The following is a 21,037-nucleotide window of genomic DNA, read 5'->3' on the forward strand; positions in this document are numbered from 1 at the left end:
AATGAAACACAAGGCTTGGAATTGAGAACCATAGGTGAAAAAGTAAAAATACAATGAAGAGAACACACACCTCGTTCATGCTTGAGGTGTAATGAAAAACATAATGAATACATGACTCTAAGCAATCAATTTAGACCAATTTTTAATACTAATAAAGGATTTGGTGAGGATTGGGAAAGAAAGAAGTAGAAAAAATAGAGTTTTGAAGTAATAAAGGTGTTGGTGAGGATTGGGAAAGAAAGAAAAGAAAAAATAGAGTTTTGAACTAACTTTGATAGTATGTAGTTAAGGCTCACAAAGCATTCTTAGAAGTGATGGTGTGAAACATCACACAGGAGTTAATTAATAGATGATGTCAAACATTTGAACATGACAAGTTAAAACTTTTGAGTGGATTTAAACCAATGTCAGGAAACTTACCTTGTGAAAGGTTTGCAACTGGTGGTTTTAAACTTTGATGATGTGGCAAGTTACGATTTTGCAGGCTTATGTGAGGAATATTTGAAACCAACTTTTCTAAGGCTTTGAAACCAACAGTGCAAAATTGGGTCCAAACCTGACATAAGGAAACTTTGAACAAATGAAGAAGATCGTGAGAGGAAAGTCTAATACTAGTGAGCTCTAAGGATTGGGAAAGAAAGAAGTAGCAAAAATAGAGTTTTGAACTAATGAAGGTGTTGGTGAGGATTGGGAAAGAAAGAAAAGAAAAAATAGAGTTTTGAACTAACTTTGATAGTATGTAGTTAAGGCTCACAAAGCATTCTTAGAAGTGATGGTGTGAAACATCACATGTGAGCTAATTAATAGATGATGTCAAATGTTTGAATAGGACAAGTTAAAACTTTGAGTGGATTTAAACCAATGTGAGGAAACTTGTCATGTGAAGAAATCATACCCATTGTACTCCAACAATTGTACTCCAACATTGAAGAGAGAAGCTTTGTAGTAGTATCATGAATACTACTTCAGCAAACCACTCTTACAATTTTTCATGTGGGTTTGCTGAAGTAGTATTCATGATACTACTACATCATTTATGGAACCCACAAATTTAGAAGTACATCATAGAGATAGATTTAGAATTTTGTCCCCACTATGATTCAAACTCAAACTTAGAAATGTTTATGGAAGAATCAGGTATAGTGTATGAGTATAGGATGTCAATACGTACATTAGAACAACATCTGTCTAGGGTTAAAACTATCTTAGCCTTGTACCTTCCTCCCAGAAAGTTAGTATATCAAGGTAGCTAATCAAAAGGATTTACCCTATATTTTGGAATGAGAGCCTAGGAACTCTCTAGTTTATGAAATAAAAATTCCACTTGATGTAATAAAATTTCGAGCAATATAATATAACCTTCTTTTATCTCCTACACCATGTGAAGAAATAGATATTACGTATATCATAGAAATTAAAATGAAATCTTCTCATATATCAATGTTTGTGGAAGAATCATGTACAGTGCAGGAGTATAGGATTTTAGGAGATGCTATGTATACATTAGAACAACATCTCTCTAGGGTTAACCATCTTACATTGTATCGTCCTCTTAGAAAGTTTGTATATCAAGGTAGCTATTGGCAAATTACCCTATTTAGAATGAGAGCCTAGGAACTCTATAGTTTATGAAATAAAAACTCCAATTCATGTAATACAATTTCAAGTAATATAATATAACCTTCTTTTTCTCTTGTATTGTTTGAAGAAATAGAAATGACATGTATCATAGAAATTATGTGTATCACAAAAATTGAAATTACGCATATCATAGAAATTAAAATGTACTCTTCTCATGTCCAAGGAAGGATGAGCTATAAGAATAAGTTAAGAGTTGGACTAAAGCTAGATGACGATGTCAGGCAAGCTCTCCATTGAACCGAACTTGGGGCTTTCTGAGGAGAAGGGCATAACCTTGCCGAATCTATCAAAGTAGTTTAGATCGATTCAATAAATGAATACTTTAAAGTCACAAGATATAATGAGCAGAGCAAAATGGCTCCTGGTTATCTTAAGATTATGGGCAACATTGGATTAGTTGGAGAAACTACTGACTCTAACCATTTTGATCAAAACCAGGTAAGTTGGGAAGATATGAAAATTTTCTTAAGAGAAATACTATGTCCTCCAGGCTTTAAGGATGATAAGATGAATGAATTTTTTGAACTATCATAAGAGGAAGAATCTATGGAATAATATCATCATAATTTTTCTAACCTCAGATTTTCTCCTCCAATGGATGGAGTTGCACTCTTGTCCAAAAGCTAGACAAGCCCTTAAACTCCTTGGTAAATAATGTTAGGCCCATATCCATATCTGAGGCCGTGAAAATGGCCGAACGATTTATTGAAGCTTTCTTGGGGGCAACTTCAACATGGACCATTCCAACAACACGTACTCCCACTAAGACAAATATAACCCTACAAGATACCCCAAAACTATCATTGCCAAAGAGGAACAAAGCTATAGACAGGACCCATACTCAAGCATATGAAAGAAGGGAATTTGACAGATAGCCGTATCCTCAATTCTAGGCTCTTGTAAGGTCGATTAATTCATGGAAGCAACAAAATAGGTAGCCCAGAATGGGCAATTGTTACAAATTTAGATAGCCTAGGCACCATGCTCTTGATTGTACCAATGTACCTAGGGTTGCTACTTATGGAGGGCAAGCTCTCAGAAACCCAAGTCCTACAACATCAGTACGAGAAAGGTCAAGGCCAAACCTAAGGAATTGGGGGAACAAAAGGAGGCAAGACAACTCATGTAGCTATTGTAGAGCGAGTAGTTGCCCCCAATGCCGTAATTTGAAAGAGGAAAGATCCATGTTGTAATCGAACATCAGGGCCAAAATCGACAACTATCTATAAATCAAGACTCCTAACAATTTCCAAAGGTAAGAGTTCCAGGCTTTTAATTGATTCCAAAAGTACACATTCTTTTATTTCTGTTTGATGCACACACAATCTAGTTCTTAATGCATATAGGGGAAAGCAAATGCAAATGGAACTGACTAGTGGTAAATCTCTTTGCACTCACTAGGAGAGACATAAGTAATTCAATTTAGCCTAGATGGGAATCTCTTCCCTTATGCTTATATGATGGAATTGTGGGGATGGATTGGCTAACTTAAAATTAAGCCAACATCCATTGCTATGAAGGGATAGTTTCCTTCTTAAATTTAGATGGGAATAAGACCTAAGTAGTGGGAACTTCAAGAAATCTAGGATTACATTTGGTGAAGGCTTCTAAACTCTTAAAAGGGCTTAGGTGTCTATGTGGTCAAAATGAACTCAATTGATAAGTGGCCAAGTTTAAGAGGGTTAGAATGGCTAAGAAAATATGCAAATCTCTTCCAAAAAGAGCTAATATCAAGATGCCACCGACAAGTGAGGTAGACCTTGGGATAGGGCTGATACTAGGAGCTTAGCCTGCTAAAAGAGCATATAAAATGGGAGTTCTAGAGGCAATTGTGTTAAGAATAATTAAAGCAATTGCTTAAACAAGGACTTATCTAACCCAGTGTTTCACCTTGGGGAGCACCTATGCTCTATCAAAAGAAGAAGGACGGTACCCTTAGGTTACGCACATTGAAGATGAGATATTAGAATCGATTGCATGACACACACACACACACAACTGTTTACCAAGATTAATCTTAAATATGGATATTATCAAGATCAAGGAACTAGACATACCCAAGTCATCATTTAACACTCGCTATACTGTTAACCCCATTTATAGTGGTTAACTAGGTAAAAGGCTTTGACGGGCTCCACTGATAATTTTTTGGAGCAATCTGAGCTTTTATATGTGACAAGCACCACTAGTTCTATTTTTTTTGGTCAATTTGTAATTTTGTCTGCCCTAGTGGTTTTTTGGCACTTCATGTAAATCTTATGATTTTTCCACTCTAATGAGCCACAAACTATGTAAACAAGGGATAAATGAGCTAAGTGTAATGCCGAAAACAAGGGATGACATAGCTAAGTGTAATGCCGGCATTAAAGGAATGTACTCTAGTTAGCCTAGGAGGATATACATAGAAGCAGTTTAGACTAAGGCTGCCCGCCCAAGTCTGGGTGCCTAGGCACTTATTAAGTTGTATAAAAGATAACTTCTCTAATGAGAATGGAAACTTCCATTGTATGAGATTAGAGCTCTTGTGTACTACACTACTTTTTGTCTTGTGAGAGTGAGAGAGAGTGTTGCAAATTTTTTGGAGGCTTGAGATCATATTATTGTGTGAGCATAGCATGCATGTATGTGTTTTGTGTCCGCACATATCCATTTACTACCGTTGTGTATCTCGCATAATATTTATCTCACACCGACGATGCTCTCACTTGCTTGGCCTTGAGGATATTTCTTGACAGTGGCATGCTCGGTGTGGAACCCTTTCCTTTGCTTTGTGGTCCAGTGATGCGAACCTACAATCTTTTACATGGAGCTCATAGTACATTCCTATTTTTGTTTTAGGTTGTTAGCTTTTCTTTTAGATTTGTGGTACAATTAGACCGCTAGCACCCAAAAGCATAAGAGTTCTAGAAATTTTACAACCCAAACTGTTGAAAAAAATGATGAAGAACGTGAGAACCCTTTAGAGGATGATGAGGCTAGTTTCTTAAGAATTTGGGGTGTATTTCTTGATGACCTAGTTGATGAAAAACTTTAGAGGGGCTGAAGAGATTCTTGTGAGTAAAGGCAAAAAAGAGTGTATGGGAGACAATGATGCCATCATGACTCCTCTTAAACCTAGAAGGGTTGATATAAAAACTTATAATGGGATTGGGAGTGAGAAAGTTGATACTCATGCTAGAGATTTCATTCTTCAATGTATGGTAGCCAGATATATGCACCCTAATGATGAGTGGAAAGCATGGTTCCCATTGACTAAAAAGCTAAAAACTAGTTCTATGATATGGAGAAGTATGAAGTAGATAGAATCACTACCTGGGAGGGGTTAGTAGGAGCCTTTCTTGAACATTTTTCACCTACCCCAAGTCCATTAAATGCCCTTATTACCTTGGGTGGTTTCTTTCAAGGAGAAAATGAGACAGTGATGAAAAGCTATGTGGGTAGATTTGCCAAGTTTAAAAGAAAACATTGTGATGAAAAGCTATGTGGGTAGATTTGCCAAGTTTAAAAGAAAACATTGTGATCCCCATAATTTTGATAAGAGGATGATAGAAGGTAGCTTCATTCAAGGTTTACAACCAGCATTGCAAATCCATGTGAGGTTTGCAAGGCCACTATCACTAGATGATGTATTCACCAAAACATATGAGGTAGAAAAAGCCATTTTGGATTCAAATTTAGCACTACAATTGAGAGCTATATAAGAGCTAAAGAAAATTAAAATTTCACATAACCTCGCAATTCTTAGAAACATGACAAATTGTAGCCTCGGTGAGAGAAACCAAAATGAGCAAGCAAACACACAAAGTGTGCCATTTCAAGGTGATGTGGGGAGTCACAATGAGAATAAGATTTTACAAAGGGCTAGAAGGACAAAGAAGAAGATGGTTTATGTTTGGAGAAGAAAAGAAAATGGTATAGTAAAAAAACTTGATAGAAGCCAATGGATAAGGCACTAGTCTAATTGGAAAATCTGGGTTCACACTAGCAAGCTAGTCAGGACACCGGTATCAATGGGTTCCATTGGAAGACAAGTTGCCTCGGAATTAAAATATCTTAGTGTTGCTTAATTAGCATGATGGATGTTGAAAACTCTCCATCACAAGCACATCTACTAAGGAAATTCTCTTTGTGTGGAAATCTAGGCCATGATAAGAACTAGATGAAATTTGGGATAAATATGAATGAAGAGAATTGAAAGTCTTAAGGACTACTTTGCGAGCATGTTGCTAGCAAGGATTGGATTTAGAAAAGACGGTAAAGTTCTTATTGTGGTTAGTTAGTAAGGATTGGTTGTTTGCTGAGATGACTGATAAAGATTGGTTGTTTATTTGTTAGATAAAAGCTATCTCTGTCTCTCTCTAATTGTAGTAATCGAGTATAGAGCTCTCTCTTTATTTCTCTCTTGTTTTTGGTTTCTAGATCTCAACTCTCTCTTCTTTTACCCTTATTTAAAGGCTATCAAAGTCTATCCTTCTCTCTCTGTCTCACACACACACACACACACACACACACACATACAATGACCATCAATAGGAATTTTTTAGACCCAAAGAGGGCCTCTTGGATTAACTTTTGATCTTAGGAATGGACCAATAGGAAGAGGGCTGGGTGCACATTTTTGACTTCTTTGACCCTAAGGGGCCTAGGCTTTGGTTTGCTAATGGGGCCTAATTACTACTCTTGTCCCCCTACCTCCTGGGCCCAAACTTAGAGGTCCCCCCACCTAGAATCGCGCAGATTAAAAACCCTAAAAATTTAAATTTTTTTAATTTTTTCCCAAAAGTGTGTTTTCCCTCTCAAACTTCCCCCCAACATACTCTAGGTTTGGAAAGCTCATTTTGAACCTCTTTCTTCCTCTTCTAAGCTCTCCATTGCTACAGAAACTCCATACCTCTCAAGCTCTCCCTCCTTGTCAAGCTCCCTCTCCCTCTCCCTCTTTCTTCCTTTTCTAAGCTCTCCATTGCTGCATAAACTCCATCCCTCTCAAGCTCTCCCTCCTTCTTAAGCTCCCTCCCTCTCAATCTCCCTCTCTCCCTCTCTCTCTCTCTCTCTCTCAAGCTTCCTTCCTCTCCATTGTTGCAGAAACTCTATCCCTCTTTAGTTTACTCTAGGTTCAGGAAGCCTATCCTCAAACTCTTACCCTCTTTTAAGCTTTCCATTGCTGCACTAAAAACCTTGAACTTTCTCTGTTATAAAACAAGCTTTTCTTTTCCCTTCTTCTCTTTTCTTACCACCATGGCCTCTTCCAGTAATGTGAGAAGACCTAGGGAGAAGGTGGAAGAGCTTGTGCTACATAACACAAGAGATGAGAATGGAGTTTGGGCTCCAACAAGATTCAGGGTTGGGGCTTGGGTCTACATGCAGCCAAGCTCTAAGGGACCACATCGAGTGCGTCAATTGGGGAATATGCTACATCATTGGAAGGGGCGGCTATAAGGCTTCAAGTATACTAAGAAGGAAGGACTAGTTGCCATAGTGCAACATGTGTATACCCTTGGAGACCTGTACATTCAAGGCCAATGACCAAGGTTTCCTTCAAATTGTTAGTGTAACATAAACACAGCTTTAACAACATGCTAATATTGGATTTTTTATTTCAAATTTTCTTATGTCTCTCTGCAGATACTTTCCCCTCTAATTATGTTGAGGAACAACCACTCCAAAGCCTCACTGGAGTTTTCTATGCTATGCATGCATTCATTGGAGAGGCAATGTTTGTATCTCAAAGCCCAAGTGATCTTGTACAGAACAATATCTTTTTCTTTTCTCACTCATATTTTGTAGATAAAAAACCAGGTTTATTTGGCAAGCTAGAAGAGATCCCCAACCCCCCTCTTAATGATCCCGAATGGCCCAAACTAGATGCTTGGACCATCTTATGCTTAAAGTTTAAGATGGTAAGTGATATCAAGACATCACTCAAGTTTTCAAAGGCATCTAGGTAAGTAGGGCTAAATTGGTTTTGTCCTTTACATGTTTTTGTGCACATGTTCAATTCCATGCCAATGCACCAAACAAAAACAATGTATATTTGTAAGGAGGTACGGTCTGACCAAATTCAAGGATTACTAGGAGAGGGTTAGGAGGTTAATGAGGGGTCACATCAAGGTGATGTGTACAAGTGCAATGTAGTAGATTCTACAGTGTCTTGCAGGTTCTTGAAGGTACACTCTAATTTGTACATGCGTCTGCATACCAAAGATGGATGCAAAAGCACGGGACATGGATCCCACTTCAAGCCTCAGAAGAAGAAATTATGCCTATTGAGGTAGCTGTGATGATACAAAATGGATGGATTGAGCGAGTGGCAGCAAGCAAGCATTGGAGCCTAGCAGACCTACGTCAACACTTTAGCATCATGGGCTTTGACAATGTGGAAGAGTCAAGTTTCAAGTTGATGAGAAGAAAGGTATATCTGATTCCACTACATATCTAGAATTAACCCTTACACTTTATGGTTATTGTGCCACTTTCTATATTTTTACAGATTGGTAAGCGTAAGGAGGGGACAACCATGGGAATTATGTATAGAAAAATATTTTAATTTTTTCTTTGATTACAGAGGGTGGTTGAAATTGACACATTTACAGGGAGAGGCGGCGACAGAAGAGACCAGGACAAGGTCCATGGACATGATGCTGCGTTGGCGCACTATCTTGCTCGGCTTCTTGTGGATGGCATCACCATTATCCATAGGGACTACACCCCTCAATCTGCCTTTACTCTCTTATTTTTAAAAGCCCTCTCTAAGGTGCTCTGTGTAGCCTCTATGTCACAGAGCACTAAATGTATAGTTCTGATTAAAAAATCCCTTGCCTTTGATGTTTTTGGTTCTGGATTTAGGGGTAAGCTTCTTGCTCGTATAGGTATAGCCAAAAGCATAGGCATAGAGGATCCTCAAGAAATAGCCCAATCACTCCTTGAGCACACTCTGCCCAATAACAATAGAAGGAAGCTCAATATTGTAAGAAAGCTTTTGTAAAGATGATGTATCACTTCTTATTATGAATACAATACAGTTTTTGCAAACTTATTTTCATCAAGTATATCATTGTTTTTTCTAGTTTGTACCATCAATGTTTTTGTGAATGCATCAGAAATGACCCTGGTATGGAGTGTCCTCACAAGGACCCTAGTCTTCCTCCAATTCTCCTCACAAGGACCCTACTATCTCTATAATGTGCTTGTTTTTCTGCTCAGCAACTCCATTTTACTGTAGAGTGTATCTATATGTAAACTGTCTCTGAATGCCATTCTTTCACAAAAAATTAGAGAACTCATTGGAGAACTACTCTCCCCCTCCATCTGATCTTAGGCACTTCACATGCTTTTCTGTTTGCTTTTCAGCCATCACTCTTCTGAAAATGAGTGAAAACTTCACTCTTCTCCTTCATGAAATACACCCACACTTTCCTTATGTGGTCAACAATGAATGTTACATAATACTTATAGCCACCCATAGACGTGGTTTTTGCAGGACCCCATACATCTAAATGCACTATATCTAGTACATTCCTGCTCACATTTCTATCATGTGGAAATACATGCTTTGTCTTCTTTTCTAAATTGACATGTTTCACATACTTTCTATATACCATCAACCTTAAACTTAGGTAGCCCTTTCACAATTCCTTTAGTCTGCATAGACTTCATTCTTTGCACATTTACATGTCTAATTCTTGTATGCCAAATGTCTATATATGCAACAACTCCTAATCCTTGTGCAAACATTGTAGCTTTCACTTCAGGCATATTTATATCAAGTGTAAACATTCTGCCCATATATCAAGTGTAAACATTCTGCCCACTCTATTCCCTTTTGCAACCAACATGCGCTTGTCTTTAAAGTCTTCAACATACCAACCACCATTAGGGTTAAATCACACCTACAAACCCTGCACAATCATTTGGCTAACAGAAACCAAATTCTTTGTAATATTTAGAATGTGAAGTACATCTACCAAGTACTTCACCTTACCATCCTGTATAGACAATGGCACATTACCAACACGGGCAATTGGATGAACAGTATCATCTCCTGTTTTAACAAAACCTAGCTTTTCAGAATTTTTCATATCCTTGACCACTCACAATGACTGGTCATGTGGTTCGAAGCACCTGAATCCACATACCATATATCATCATTGCATGTGGATACATCATTTTTTGACACAGTATTAAGCACATGCCGATAAGCACATGCCGAATAACAAACAACCTTTCATTGTTCTCATTACTTCTGCTAAAGGATGCTTAGTTGTTTTTCTGCACTTTTTCATTTCTCATGTCATTTTGCTTCTTAAAGCAATCTACTTACAAATGCCCAACTTTGTCATGATAAAAATAGTCTAATGTATCATTTTGCTACCTTTGCCAATTTTTGACTCCCCCTACCTTTGAACTGGCCTCTTCACCTGTGTGTTGTTGTTGTCATTCATGGGAATGTTGTTGCTGACCATAATTTTGATTACATGTTCGGCCACCACCTTGGCCATGACCTCTACCTCGTCCTCTACTTGCACTTGTGTAGAAGGCCTTTTGCTCCGAACTGCCTTTGTTTTGTGAAGACTGGACTTCACCCAAACTCTTTTCTTCAATGATCAGCATTTGATACCAAATCTATAAAGTTGGAAATGTTCTCCCAAGTCTGAGTAGACATCTTGAATGCCTTGTATTATGGCCCAAGACCACGTAGACATACTTTCACCTTATCATCATCATCAACAGAAACATCAATAAATGCAAGGGATTCCACAATGCCCTTAATCTTTAAGGCATAATCATTTACATACATGTTTTTCTTCTCCACAGTATGAAGCTCATTCTTTAACTAAATCTTTCGTGCCTCGGTGTTAGTTTCATATAACTTCACCAAGGTGTCCCATGCCTCCTTGGGTGGCTTTGCATCCTATATATGCCCAATCATGGTGTCCTATATACTAACACATGACTTTCTTGCTCCTTGATTCCAATCCTTGTATTCTTTTACATCTGCAGTAGTAGGATTAATCTCAGGTATCTATGGTGCCTCCTCATGTTCACCTTCAATGTAATCCCAGTAGCCTTTTTCCATCAAAAAATTTGTTAATCTAGACTTCCAAACGTGAAAGTCTGGTCAAGCTTCTCTGCAATCTAGTTAATTCCATCATTTGACATCTTGTCTACAATACAAATTCACCAAAAACAACAATCTTATATAAATTGTTATATTCTTTATAGTAGGCGGTACTATATTACACCCAAACTACATAATCAGTGACCTCAATATGCATACATACACCCAATAACACCTATAAGACCTCTTTGCAGTACACACAATGTCTGTACAACCAAATTCCCTTCTTGCAGTTCCAAAAATAGAGTTATGCAGAATATCAAAACTTACTTGTAGTGCACGCAAATGTCTGCCTACTCAAAAACAGAGGTCAAGACGCACCCAAAATGCAATTTTGGTTACCAAAAACTATGTCCAAAGGAAGATATAGCTGCCTTGCAGCTCCGCTCCCGTGAAGTCAGCTCCTCAATCAAAGTTCGTGCCTCCCAAAGAGCTCCTGACAAGGGTGTAGTAGCCAACAAAAAGGGAGAAGAGTAGGTGAAGCTCTTAACCTCATACCGCTTCTTGTGCTTCTCCTGCTTTGCCGCTCAGCTCCTTAGCATGAACCATGATCTAATACCATGAAAAGATGCAGGGGGGAGCTTGAACTCTTGCAAGCATACACACACTCACAAAAACCCTAGAAGAGAACACACAAGATGAGAGGCGAAAAACTTGTTCTTCTTCTTCTCAACAAAAGAGGTCTACAAAAGAGATAAGGAAAATACAACATAAGTACTAAAGTACTATGTACATTCTTTCCATAATTTGAACACGCTAAGTGAGTGAGCTGGCAAGAAAAGTATGCCATAACTCAGTGGTGGGCTAGTAGCTGGTATAGTCCGGATGTGTAGAATCACTGGGTGAAGATCCATCATGTCAACATCCTACCAAACACACCATTGATGTAAGTGGCGGAAACAATCACCTAGGAATATCATAAGTGTCAGCTTGTGTTGAGCTTGACATCTCAATAGTGTGGGCCATCACGGTAGGTAAGTCAAGGGTGCTTTCCACACTGATTGGGGAGTTTGATGATTCTTGTTACACTTTGGGTTATGTTGTACCAATGTGAATCTCCACATATCCTTGGACTTGGGATGTCGAAGGAAGCGAGGCTATTAAGTGATGTGAATGATGTGTCCATCTCCTTTGCTATGAATTCCTTGATAACCTTCTCCTTTATGTTAGACTGGTTGGCTAGTGATTTTCAATTATTAGAGGGATTCAAGTGTTTTGTAATAATTTGCGTGTCGGTTCCCAGATTTTCTTGGTTCGGGAATTAAAAGTATATACACCTATAAGAATGTCTATAGACTACGGTGTTGGAAATTGTGGTCAAGATGGCAGATGGAATAATTTCCAAATCATAAATGTTTCTTCTTGGGTAGCCATGGTGGGGTGAGATGGTTTTGATGAGGCTTTGGCCCTTTTTTCTATCTTTTTTCCCCTGATTTCCTAGTTTTATGGATATTTCAAGTTTGACTTGCAAGTGATGTTGGCTAGAGCATCCTTTTTGACCCAAAATAAATATGATCTATCATTGATGTTAGTAGGGCACAATATATACGTGGGTATCCAAACCTTTTTAACTAATGGGGCTTCTGGTGTCAATATACTCCTATGTTGTCACCTTTTGGACTTTTAGGACTTTGATCCTCTTCTCTGTGGTGTAGCCATTGAAGGTTTTTTTCAGCTTTACTTGTTTTGGTTGTTGAGACAAGGCTTTCAACTGCTAGCATAGGTTGCCATGGTTTTTGAAGTGTATCAAGTGTGCATGGTACTTGTTCCATTAACCTCTGGACTTGCTAGGCTTTTAATCTGTAATGCTCGAGGTTCTCTTGGGGCAGCTATTGTCCTCTAGCCTCAATCTATAGCTTCAACAAAAGATAGAATCTCTTGATAGATTCTTGGAGGAAGTGCAGGCCCAAGGGGAGCCACTAGTGGTCCCGAAGGAGCCACTAGACTTGGTATAGTTGGAATCACAAAATGTGAGATAGATATTAGCCTTGGTTGAGGAATGGTGGCCACTTTAGGTGAAGGGACATACATGATGCTACTGGATATAAACTATGGTAAGCCAATACAAACTCAGAGTCCTATATTGGTCCAACCTGAAGTGATTAGGCCTCTAAAGGCCCCAAAAGGCCCGCTTTGGAAAGGATAGAGCCTTGGAGATATTTCTCAAGAAGTAGTCTTAAGCCTTATCATTGGGTTGAGAAGTGTGGGTTTGTCCCATATCTATCGGACTACTTGCAAGCCCTGGTGTTGTGGTCTAAAAAGTGGACACTTTAGCTTGTGAGTAGTTTTCAGTCATAGTTAAGAAATTGATAGCCAAAGGGTTTAATTTGTGTGAGTAGTTTTCCATCATAGTTAAGAAATTGATTAGTCAAAGGGTCTATTTGTCAATAAAAGTCTCTCCAGAGGGTTTATGGATGGCAAACCTTTAGTCGACAACACCAACAGGGATCCTAGCCCTTCTTCTAGATTCATTGGCTTGTTGGAATTTCTTCCATGATGATCTTAGGGTAGTAAATATTTCCAAATGTGTCTATGTAAAGTTTGAAATTGTCTCAATTTGTGAATCGTCTGACTTTGGGGTTACGTGGCTCAACCACATTATGAGGGTCTACCCCTTCAGGCTATACAATCTTGTGGACTTGAACAGACATGCAAAATTCATCGGTGGGTCTTCGTGTATCCATTAGAGGCTCTAGAAAGTCCTTGCTCAAATGACAAACTATCAAGATCAAAGCAAGAGTTCCTCAAGAGATGGGGGTCAATAATTGCTCAACTCCTATCCCATCTACTAGTCATATGAGCATGAGAAGCAACCTCACTCTCATTGTCTTCATACAGGGGTTTTTTGTGATCGAGACTATAACTTTGTCAAACCATAAGTGCATAGGCTAGAATCTCCAATCATATAAAGTCTCGAGGTCAACAAAGAAACTCTGACCTCAATTCGGTCCAATCAAAGGTTCAATGGTTGGATCGGTCAATCCAAGGTAACTAGAAATCTAAGCTTCTTTTGGTCTCATAGCCCCTGGGTCTCAAAAGTTCTTTTTTTTCAATTTTCTCCCTTCAATTTTGAACCTTTGTTTTCAAGTTTATTTTTTCTTATGCGACATCGAGGTCAGTGGTTCCTTAAGGGCTACAGTGTCAGTAGGAAATTCAAGTTATAGAGATGAAGATGCTATGATAGTTTGTCCTTTAATGTTAGTAAGTGCAATGGTTTTCCCATGGGAAGGGAGGAGCTTAGAAGAAAGAGGCCTGTGAAGAGGATATGTATACAGATAAGCAAAAATATTATCTTAAAAGAAGGAAATCTTTATTTCAACAGAGGCTCAAGACTTAAAAGATAAATTCTCTAGGAAGCCCATGACCAACCTATGGTAGCTCATCTAGGATATCATAAAACCTACATTTTTGTAAGAAAAAAATCCTTTTGGCTAGGTATAAAAAAGGATATCCTAAATTATGTTAAGAAGTATTTAGTTTGTCAAAAAGTCAAAAGTAGAGAGAATCAAGTGATGTGCGCCAAATGTAATGGGAATGTATTAGTATGGATTTCATCACCAGAGTCCCTAAGATTCAAGGAGGGTATGATGCTATTATGGTAGTAGTTGACAAGTTGACTAAAGTGGCTCACCTTATTCTAGTAAAGAAGGCCTATCTTGCTAACTAATGGTAGTAGTTTACAAGTTGACTAAAGTAGCACACCCTATTCCAGTAAAGAAGACCTATATAGTTTCCGACATAGCCAAGATATTTCTTAAGGAAATTGAGAGAGTCCATGGACTCCCTCATAGGATAATCAATGACAGGGACTCTAAATTCACCTCTATGTTCTAGACTACTCCATTCGATTCTATAAGAACTCATTTGGATATGAGCTTAACATATCACCCCAAGTCAGATGGACAAATCGAAAGGGTAGATCAAGTCATAAAAGATATGCTTCAAGCTTCCTTTGAGCTAATTGTAGCCAAGAATCCCCAAAATGGATTACTTATCTCCATTTAGTTTAATTTACTTATAATGCTCCTTCCCATATGAGCATGGGTATGTCTCCATTCAAGGCTTTGTATGAGTAAGAATGTATTACACCCTTGTCTTGGTCCAACCCTTTAATGACTCCTAAAAGAATCCGTAAGTGGTGAATCAAAAATCCTAGGGATCATTCAGGTATTGGACCCATGGATGTACCAAGGTATCCAGAGATAAATCCATTATGTGGGCAACCAATGAACTTGATAATCGATGAGGATGTTACCTAAAGTACAGGAGCTATCTCATAAAGAATATGATTTGAAATAATGTTTGCAAATTGTTTACTATCTTGTGATCAAAATGAAGTTAAAGAAATTACATTAAATCCATCCCTAGGGACTGAATGGGGGTTTTAACCAAAATTGGATCCAAACTCAAGTCTTGTTTCCTTGACAGATGTGATAGGCTTTAAGACTTAGATGCTTCATTTGTGCAGCTCAATAAAAAGTTTTAATTGACCCAAATTTTGTTAGACCCCCTTGGGTTTAGAGGAAAGAATTGTCTGAATCCCAAGGGGGAAGCACTCAATTACCCATGAGGCTCAAGAGGGGAACTCGGTAGGGGCTCACAAGGCTACATACAAAGCGACATGCTTTGCATCATATGAGATAAGATATGGGAGTGGTGCCAATACACAATGTTATAATAATGTGACAACCATAGTTGTATGACATTGCTTGGGATCTTGTGTTTCGTGCCTATACAAAATACGTTGAGATTTAATATTACTTTATGTGCAAGCTCATTATGTTTATGGAGGTCAAGATGGTTTGCTGCTCAAAGATAGAGAGAATCATGCAAAAATCTTCACAAAGGCTACATCTTTATCAACTCAACAACGGACTACATAGGTATTTCACGTGTGGGTGGATATTGAGGGAGGGTGTTAGGATATCAATGCTCCTTTGCCCTCATATTGTATTCTTCATACATTAGCTAGCTCATTTTTGTATGATTTGCACTATAAGGAGCAACCATGGTTAAGAAGCCCAAAAACCTAGCATCCCCATATTTATATGGGATGGTAGCCTAGGAGGCCAAATGGTTTAGAGACTACATTAGATTCGCACCTACTAAATAGGTTACATGCTATAGTGGACCATTATCCCACAATTTTCCATAGATGTAGTAGGTAGACTTTACTCTTGGACACTGATCCTGAAGGAGGACCATAGGAGGTGGGGCTACTACTATGCAATTTCTAGTATATCTTTTATGAGCTAAGTTTACACCGTGGACTATGTCACCGACTATGATCATAGACCTACATGGTCATGTCATAGTTGCTCCATATTGGTTGCTCCACATTGCCTATCAAGGGTGTATCATGGTAGAACCTATCACCTCCTTGTCCTTCTTATCAACCTATCAAGGGTGTAGCATGGTAGAACCTATTATCTCCTTGTCCTCCTCCTTATCAACCTATTAAGGGTGTAGGTGGCACTCAATGAAAGCCACCATGCACTGATGTTGGCAGTTTGATAGTTGGTTGATGGTTTGGTTGGTGTGAGGTCGTTGTGGTTAGATGTGAGGCATCGGTGTTGATTTTATTGGGTAAAGGGGTTGGGTTATCCTTCAAGTAGGTTGTAGGATTATGTAAGAAAATGCCTCGGAGTTATCTATAATAATGGGGCCAAGGCCATGGGCTTGGGAGGTCTTATTAGGTAGAGGGGTTGGGTTATCCTTCAAGCAGGTGGTGGGAGGTTTTATTAGGTAGAGGGGTTGGGTTATCCTTCAAGTAGGTGGGGGATTATGTAAGAAAGTGCCTATGGGTTATGTACAATAATGGGACCAGGGCCATGGGCTTGGGAGGCTGTCCAAGTATGGGGGACACTAATAAGTGGTAGTGTGTAAAGGTAGAAGGTATAAATACCAACTATGCATAATAATTAGTTGTTAATCACTTTACTAATCATAATCAAGCTTCCAAGCTTTCTTGGTTCTAGTGTTTCTCTCCCACAAGAGAGCTTACAAGATTTCTTAGATATAGTATTTCTCTCCCACAAGAGAGCTTTCAAGCTTTCTTGGTTATGGTATTTCTCTCCCACAAGAGAGCTTTCAAGCTGTGTTGGTTATGGTATTTCTATGCCACAAGAGAGCTAAGGTATAGTATATGTTCAATATAGCCCATGTTTGGTCCCATATGGTCTTTGTGGCCCATATACTATGGCTATGGACTTTATATACGACAGTGACATGGTTTGCACATGATCAGAATGGGCTGACCGAGATCTTTACAACGCGTATACTCTCGGTTAATGAGTAACTCTCTTTCTTTCATTGGTATCAAAGCACTTGTCCTTTGACCCATATCTCATCTTTTCTTGTTAGGTTTAGGTTTTTCTCATGAAACCCTAGATCTAGAGGTTTTCTTCAGATGTTGGTTCAAATCCAAGGGTTTTGAGCAACTTGAGGGTGTCATATGTGGATATAAGCTACATTACCTTTATATAAAAAAAAACGTTTTTTTGCACAATTTGGGCACTGACCAGTCAGTCGGTGCCACTCTGCTCTACTTCTACCAACAGCGTCTGTAGCTACTAATGACAAGTCCTGTGTGATGATCCAGAAGCGCAGAAATCTACGTCTTCTTGCAAAGCATTCGACTCTACTAGCTATAGCTAGCCAACGGGGTGCTTCTGTGATAACAACAAAGTTGAATCAGTGTAATCTTTAATTAGTGGAAGCAACGAAGTACTGTCGCCCAACTATCCATCAAGCTTGAGCTTAACTTGCTTTCAAAGACCTTATGAATGGCTAACTGAGGCGGCAACACCACCGTCTTGCGCAAATCGCTCATCAACGTGGAAGATGACACCATTAGGGTTTGAATTCGGCCATTACTGTATAGTGAAGGTATTTTAATGTTTTATGATCACTTCTTGAAGCTTTTGGAAGGTATTTTAAGCTTTTATGATCAGCTCTCGAAGCTTTTGGAAGGTCATCAAGTTTCAAGTATTCCTCATGTTTCTTGACAACCTAGCCATGGGAAATTAGCAAACATTTTTCAAGCATCGGGGGAGTGATTGCCATGGGATCTTGCTAAGATTTATCTCCTTCTTGCTTACTCTCTCAAAACACCTTGCATAAATCTTTGCTAGGGGATTTGAATGCAAGCATTAGAAAGGACTTCTTTGCAAAAATCATCAAAATCTTGCTAAGTTTTGCTCCTTCTTGATCACTCTCAAATATTCTTGCATAATCATGGTTATGGTGCTTGATTATATGATTAGGAGAGGGCTTTTGCTTCATTCATCAAAACTTGCATAATATCAAGCATTAGCATAGGGATATTGAGAAATCAAGTGTGGTTGGGCTCATGGTGGATCAAAGCATATGAGAAACATAATTAAGCATGTTGATTAAGATAATACAAAGTGTGATTAAGTTAATATCAAGATAATGACAAGTGATTAAGCACAAATCCACATAATCTCATTGCATTAGATTTGATCCAAGTACATCCTTTTATAACTCTCATGGAGCTTCCAACTCATAAGATCTATGCACCCTAGTGCCAACCATGTGTCTATAAATGCTCACACTACATGTGCTCCCTTACACTTTCTATGTGCTACCTTTTTGACCTTTGACTTTACCTTTTACAAATGACTATATAAATCAATCTTTACTAATGTACCCTTAGTTTATCTTTTTCTAATGTGCATTCTCCTCTCCTTGCTCTACTCATGTTACACCCTCACACATTGTATTTCTCAACACCTTCTCTCAATATGATGAGGATCTAACACCTAACATGTATTTACCTGACTACACTTCATACTCATATGGTTGGAGTGGTCTGTCTAGGTTGCTCTATGAGCTATAATGTTGGCTTTGTCTTGATACTTTACACATCGGGAGAGTGGGGTTACAACCACGAGTTAGGAGCCATGCTCCTCATATTATCTAAAAGAGATGATCGGTGTTGTCTTCATCTTGCGAGGCCTCATCACTGTTTTCCTTCTTTGACATTACATTGGCTTATTCTGCTCTCTTTGCCAACAATTCTTTGCTATATGGCTAATTTTGTTACAATAATAATAAAAAGTTATTTTTGTCATTGGTCTTCCTCTCGTCCTTGGTCTTGACCTTCTTGAGGAGAGTTCTTTCTTCTCACTTGATGAAGCTTGAACTGTCTTCCCTCGATTCCGCTTCTCTTCTATGAGTTCCGCTTCCACTCTTGCAATGATAGGTTCTTCAAGGTAGCTACTAAGGGTCCATATTTCTCAGGTGTCATGCTTTTTAACAATATGGCTATCGTATCCTCTTCTTCTACTGGTGTCCCAATGCCAGCCAATTGTTGAGCTATACTCTTCATTATGTTAAGATGTGTTGAAAGTGATTAAACTATCTTCAATGTCTAAGCCAAAGAATTATATTTTCAAGCTTATTTTTGAGTTCTTTTGCTTTGCTTTAAACAATTTCTCTAGCTCATTCCAAACACCCTTAGATGCATCTTGTGATGCAATTTGATGGATAAATCCATCTCCTAATCCTAATGCAATGATTGCTAATTCTTTTTCATTCTGATTTAACCATTTATTCTTTTTATCCTCCTCGTCCTTTGGACATTTTTTCCTCCATAGCCCATCCTTCATTAACATAAATTTGATTTTAACTTGCCATGTGTGGGAAGGACTCTCCTTTTAACTTTTCAAGCACAAACAAAATAGTCATTTTTGGGTTTGAGAAGGTCTTAGCACTTGAGTACTACTCAAGGTCAGTGTCTAATCTCAATACAAAGGATATTTGAATGCAAGTCACACTTCCTAATGCAACACTTACTTCTAATTTTTTAATTCTACCTTCAATTGATGCTATTAATTATATCTTAATGATAAGATTAGTGTCCAAAAACTGATTTAGCAAGCTTGTGAGCTTGGAGCTTTCAATCGAGCTTGTAGGAGTACTTCTTGATAGGGATTTTTGCATACATTGGAAGACCTGAATGAGAGGAGTAGGCAACTCAAAGATTATACCTCAATTTTCCCAAAAAAAAAAAAAACGACGCTAGATGATTGCAAATCGGCAACTATATTTCTGGTTAGTGTGGCGCGTACCCTTGATGATTTTTGACAATCTTTGATATGTGAGCTCCGTAGGGTATAGGCAAGATACCCACAAGAGAGCTTGGCCCAATTCGGCACATATGCGGAGAACGACGTAGAAGACCAATCAGTGAACCAATGCAAAAATCGATCAATTCCTCCACGTCATGGATTCGCCTAGTGATGATGAAGATGCGGCCGGAGGATCTCCCTAAATGATGGAGAGAATTGGAGGCACAAGCCACTTGAAATTTGGGCACAAAGGAGAAAGAGGGATAATGTGGGATTAGTGAGCTTAATCAAGATTAATGGACCCTATTTTAGCTACTGGCTTGAGATGGCATGAGTGAAGAGGCATGGCTCTGATACCATGTTGAGAAATCAAGTATGGTTGGACTCATGGTGGATCAAAGCATATGAGAAACATGATCTAGAGAGAGTGCATGGATTCAGAGTTCCAGCATACATGCTAAGTGCAGATCCGTTTTTTGGCCATTTGGTTTCTAGTGAAAGGTAACACCACAGTTCAAACAACACATGTTAGATTACCTTGAAAGCCTAGGCAAAGGTTAGCATGCATTGCACCCACCTTCCTCTATAAATGTGGCTCCACCAACTTTTCTCTGTAAAAGAAACTTCATACAAATAATTTTTGTAAAACCTTAATCCTTCATGGGGGTGTAAAGGAAAGCTTAAAATTTCAAAAATGTTACAACGGTGGATACTGAAGGTAGAACATCAGGTGTAGATCCATTGATATAGTTTCCACTTTCTCAGGCTTCAGCTACAATTACCTAAAGGGATGGTTGACCCCCAAATTTTTTTTATCCAAGAACATACTCTCGCCTCTGCTGACTCATTCTCAAGTTAAGCCTGTCTACAACTTTTGATCCTGATAAGCTTCCATTTGCAACCGGAGCTGGCAGCTGCTCGCTGTCATGAAAAGTACAAATCAAGGCAACTAGGCTATTAGAAAGCATCTTATGTAAGTAGAATACAAAGATGAGAATTAAGATAAGTCACCTTCCAGTTGATGTTAAATGCTTTATATCCTTAATTGCTCTGCTTGCAGCATAAAGGATGATTTTTTTCACCTGGTTAACAAAATTCATGCACCTTGCTTGCATCAGTTTAATATGATATCACTTCAATAAACCAACAGCTTTAATTCTCTCATTTTGATTTCATAAAACACTGA

General features: G+C 38.5%; 1 protein-coding gene across 9 annotated transcripts in view; it reads right to left on the reverse strand.

The window, feature by feature from the left end:
* Positions 1-20,433: 20,433 nt before the first annotated feature.
* Positions 20,434-21,037, reverse strand: part of LOC147640133 (lysine-specific demethylase JMJ27-like) — a 72,495-nt gene continuing 71,891 nt past the window's right edge. For 6 of the 9 annotated variants that reach the window (XM_086777548.1, XM_086777528.1, XM_086777536.1 and 3 more), the window contains exons 14-15: positions 20,863-20,933; positions 20,434-20,772 (exon numbers count right to left, since the gene is read on the reverse strand). In XM_086777548.1, the coding sequence (XP_086633674.1) occupies positions 20,664-20,772; positions 20,863-20,933 (180 nt within the window). In that variant the 3' untranslated portion in view covers positions 20,434-20,663. The remainder of the gene's footprint in view (positions 20,773-20,862; positions 20,934-21,037) is intronic. The other 3 variants (XM_086777573.1, XM_086777590.1, XM_086777581.1) reach the window with 1 other exon arrangement.

The sequence above is a fragment of the Cibotium barometz genome, chromosome 3 (genome assembly GCF_041138505.1).
Source record: "Cibotium barometz isolate CiBa-2024 chromosome 3, ASM4113850v1, whole genome shotgun sequence".
NCBI lineage: Eukaryota > Viridiplantae > Streptophyta > Polypodiopsida > Cyatheales > Cibotiaceae > Cibotium > Cibotium barometz.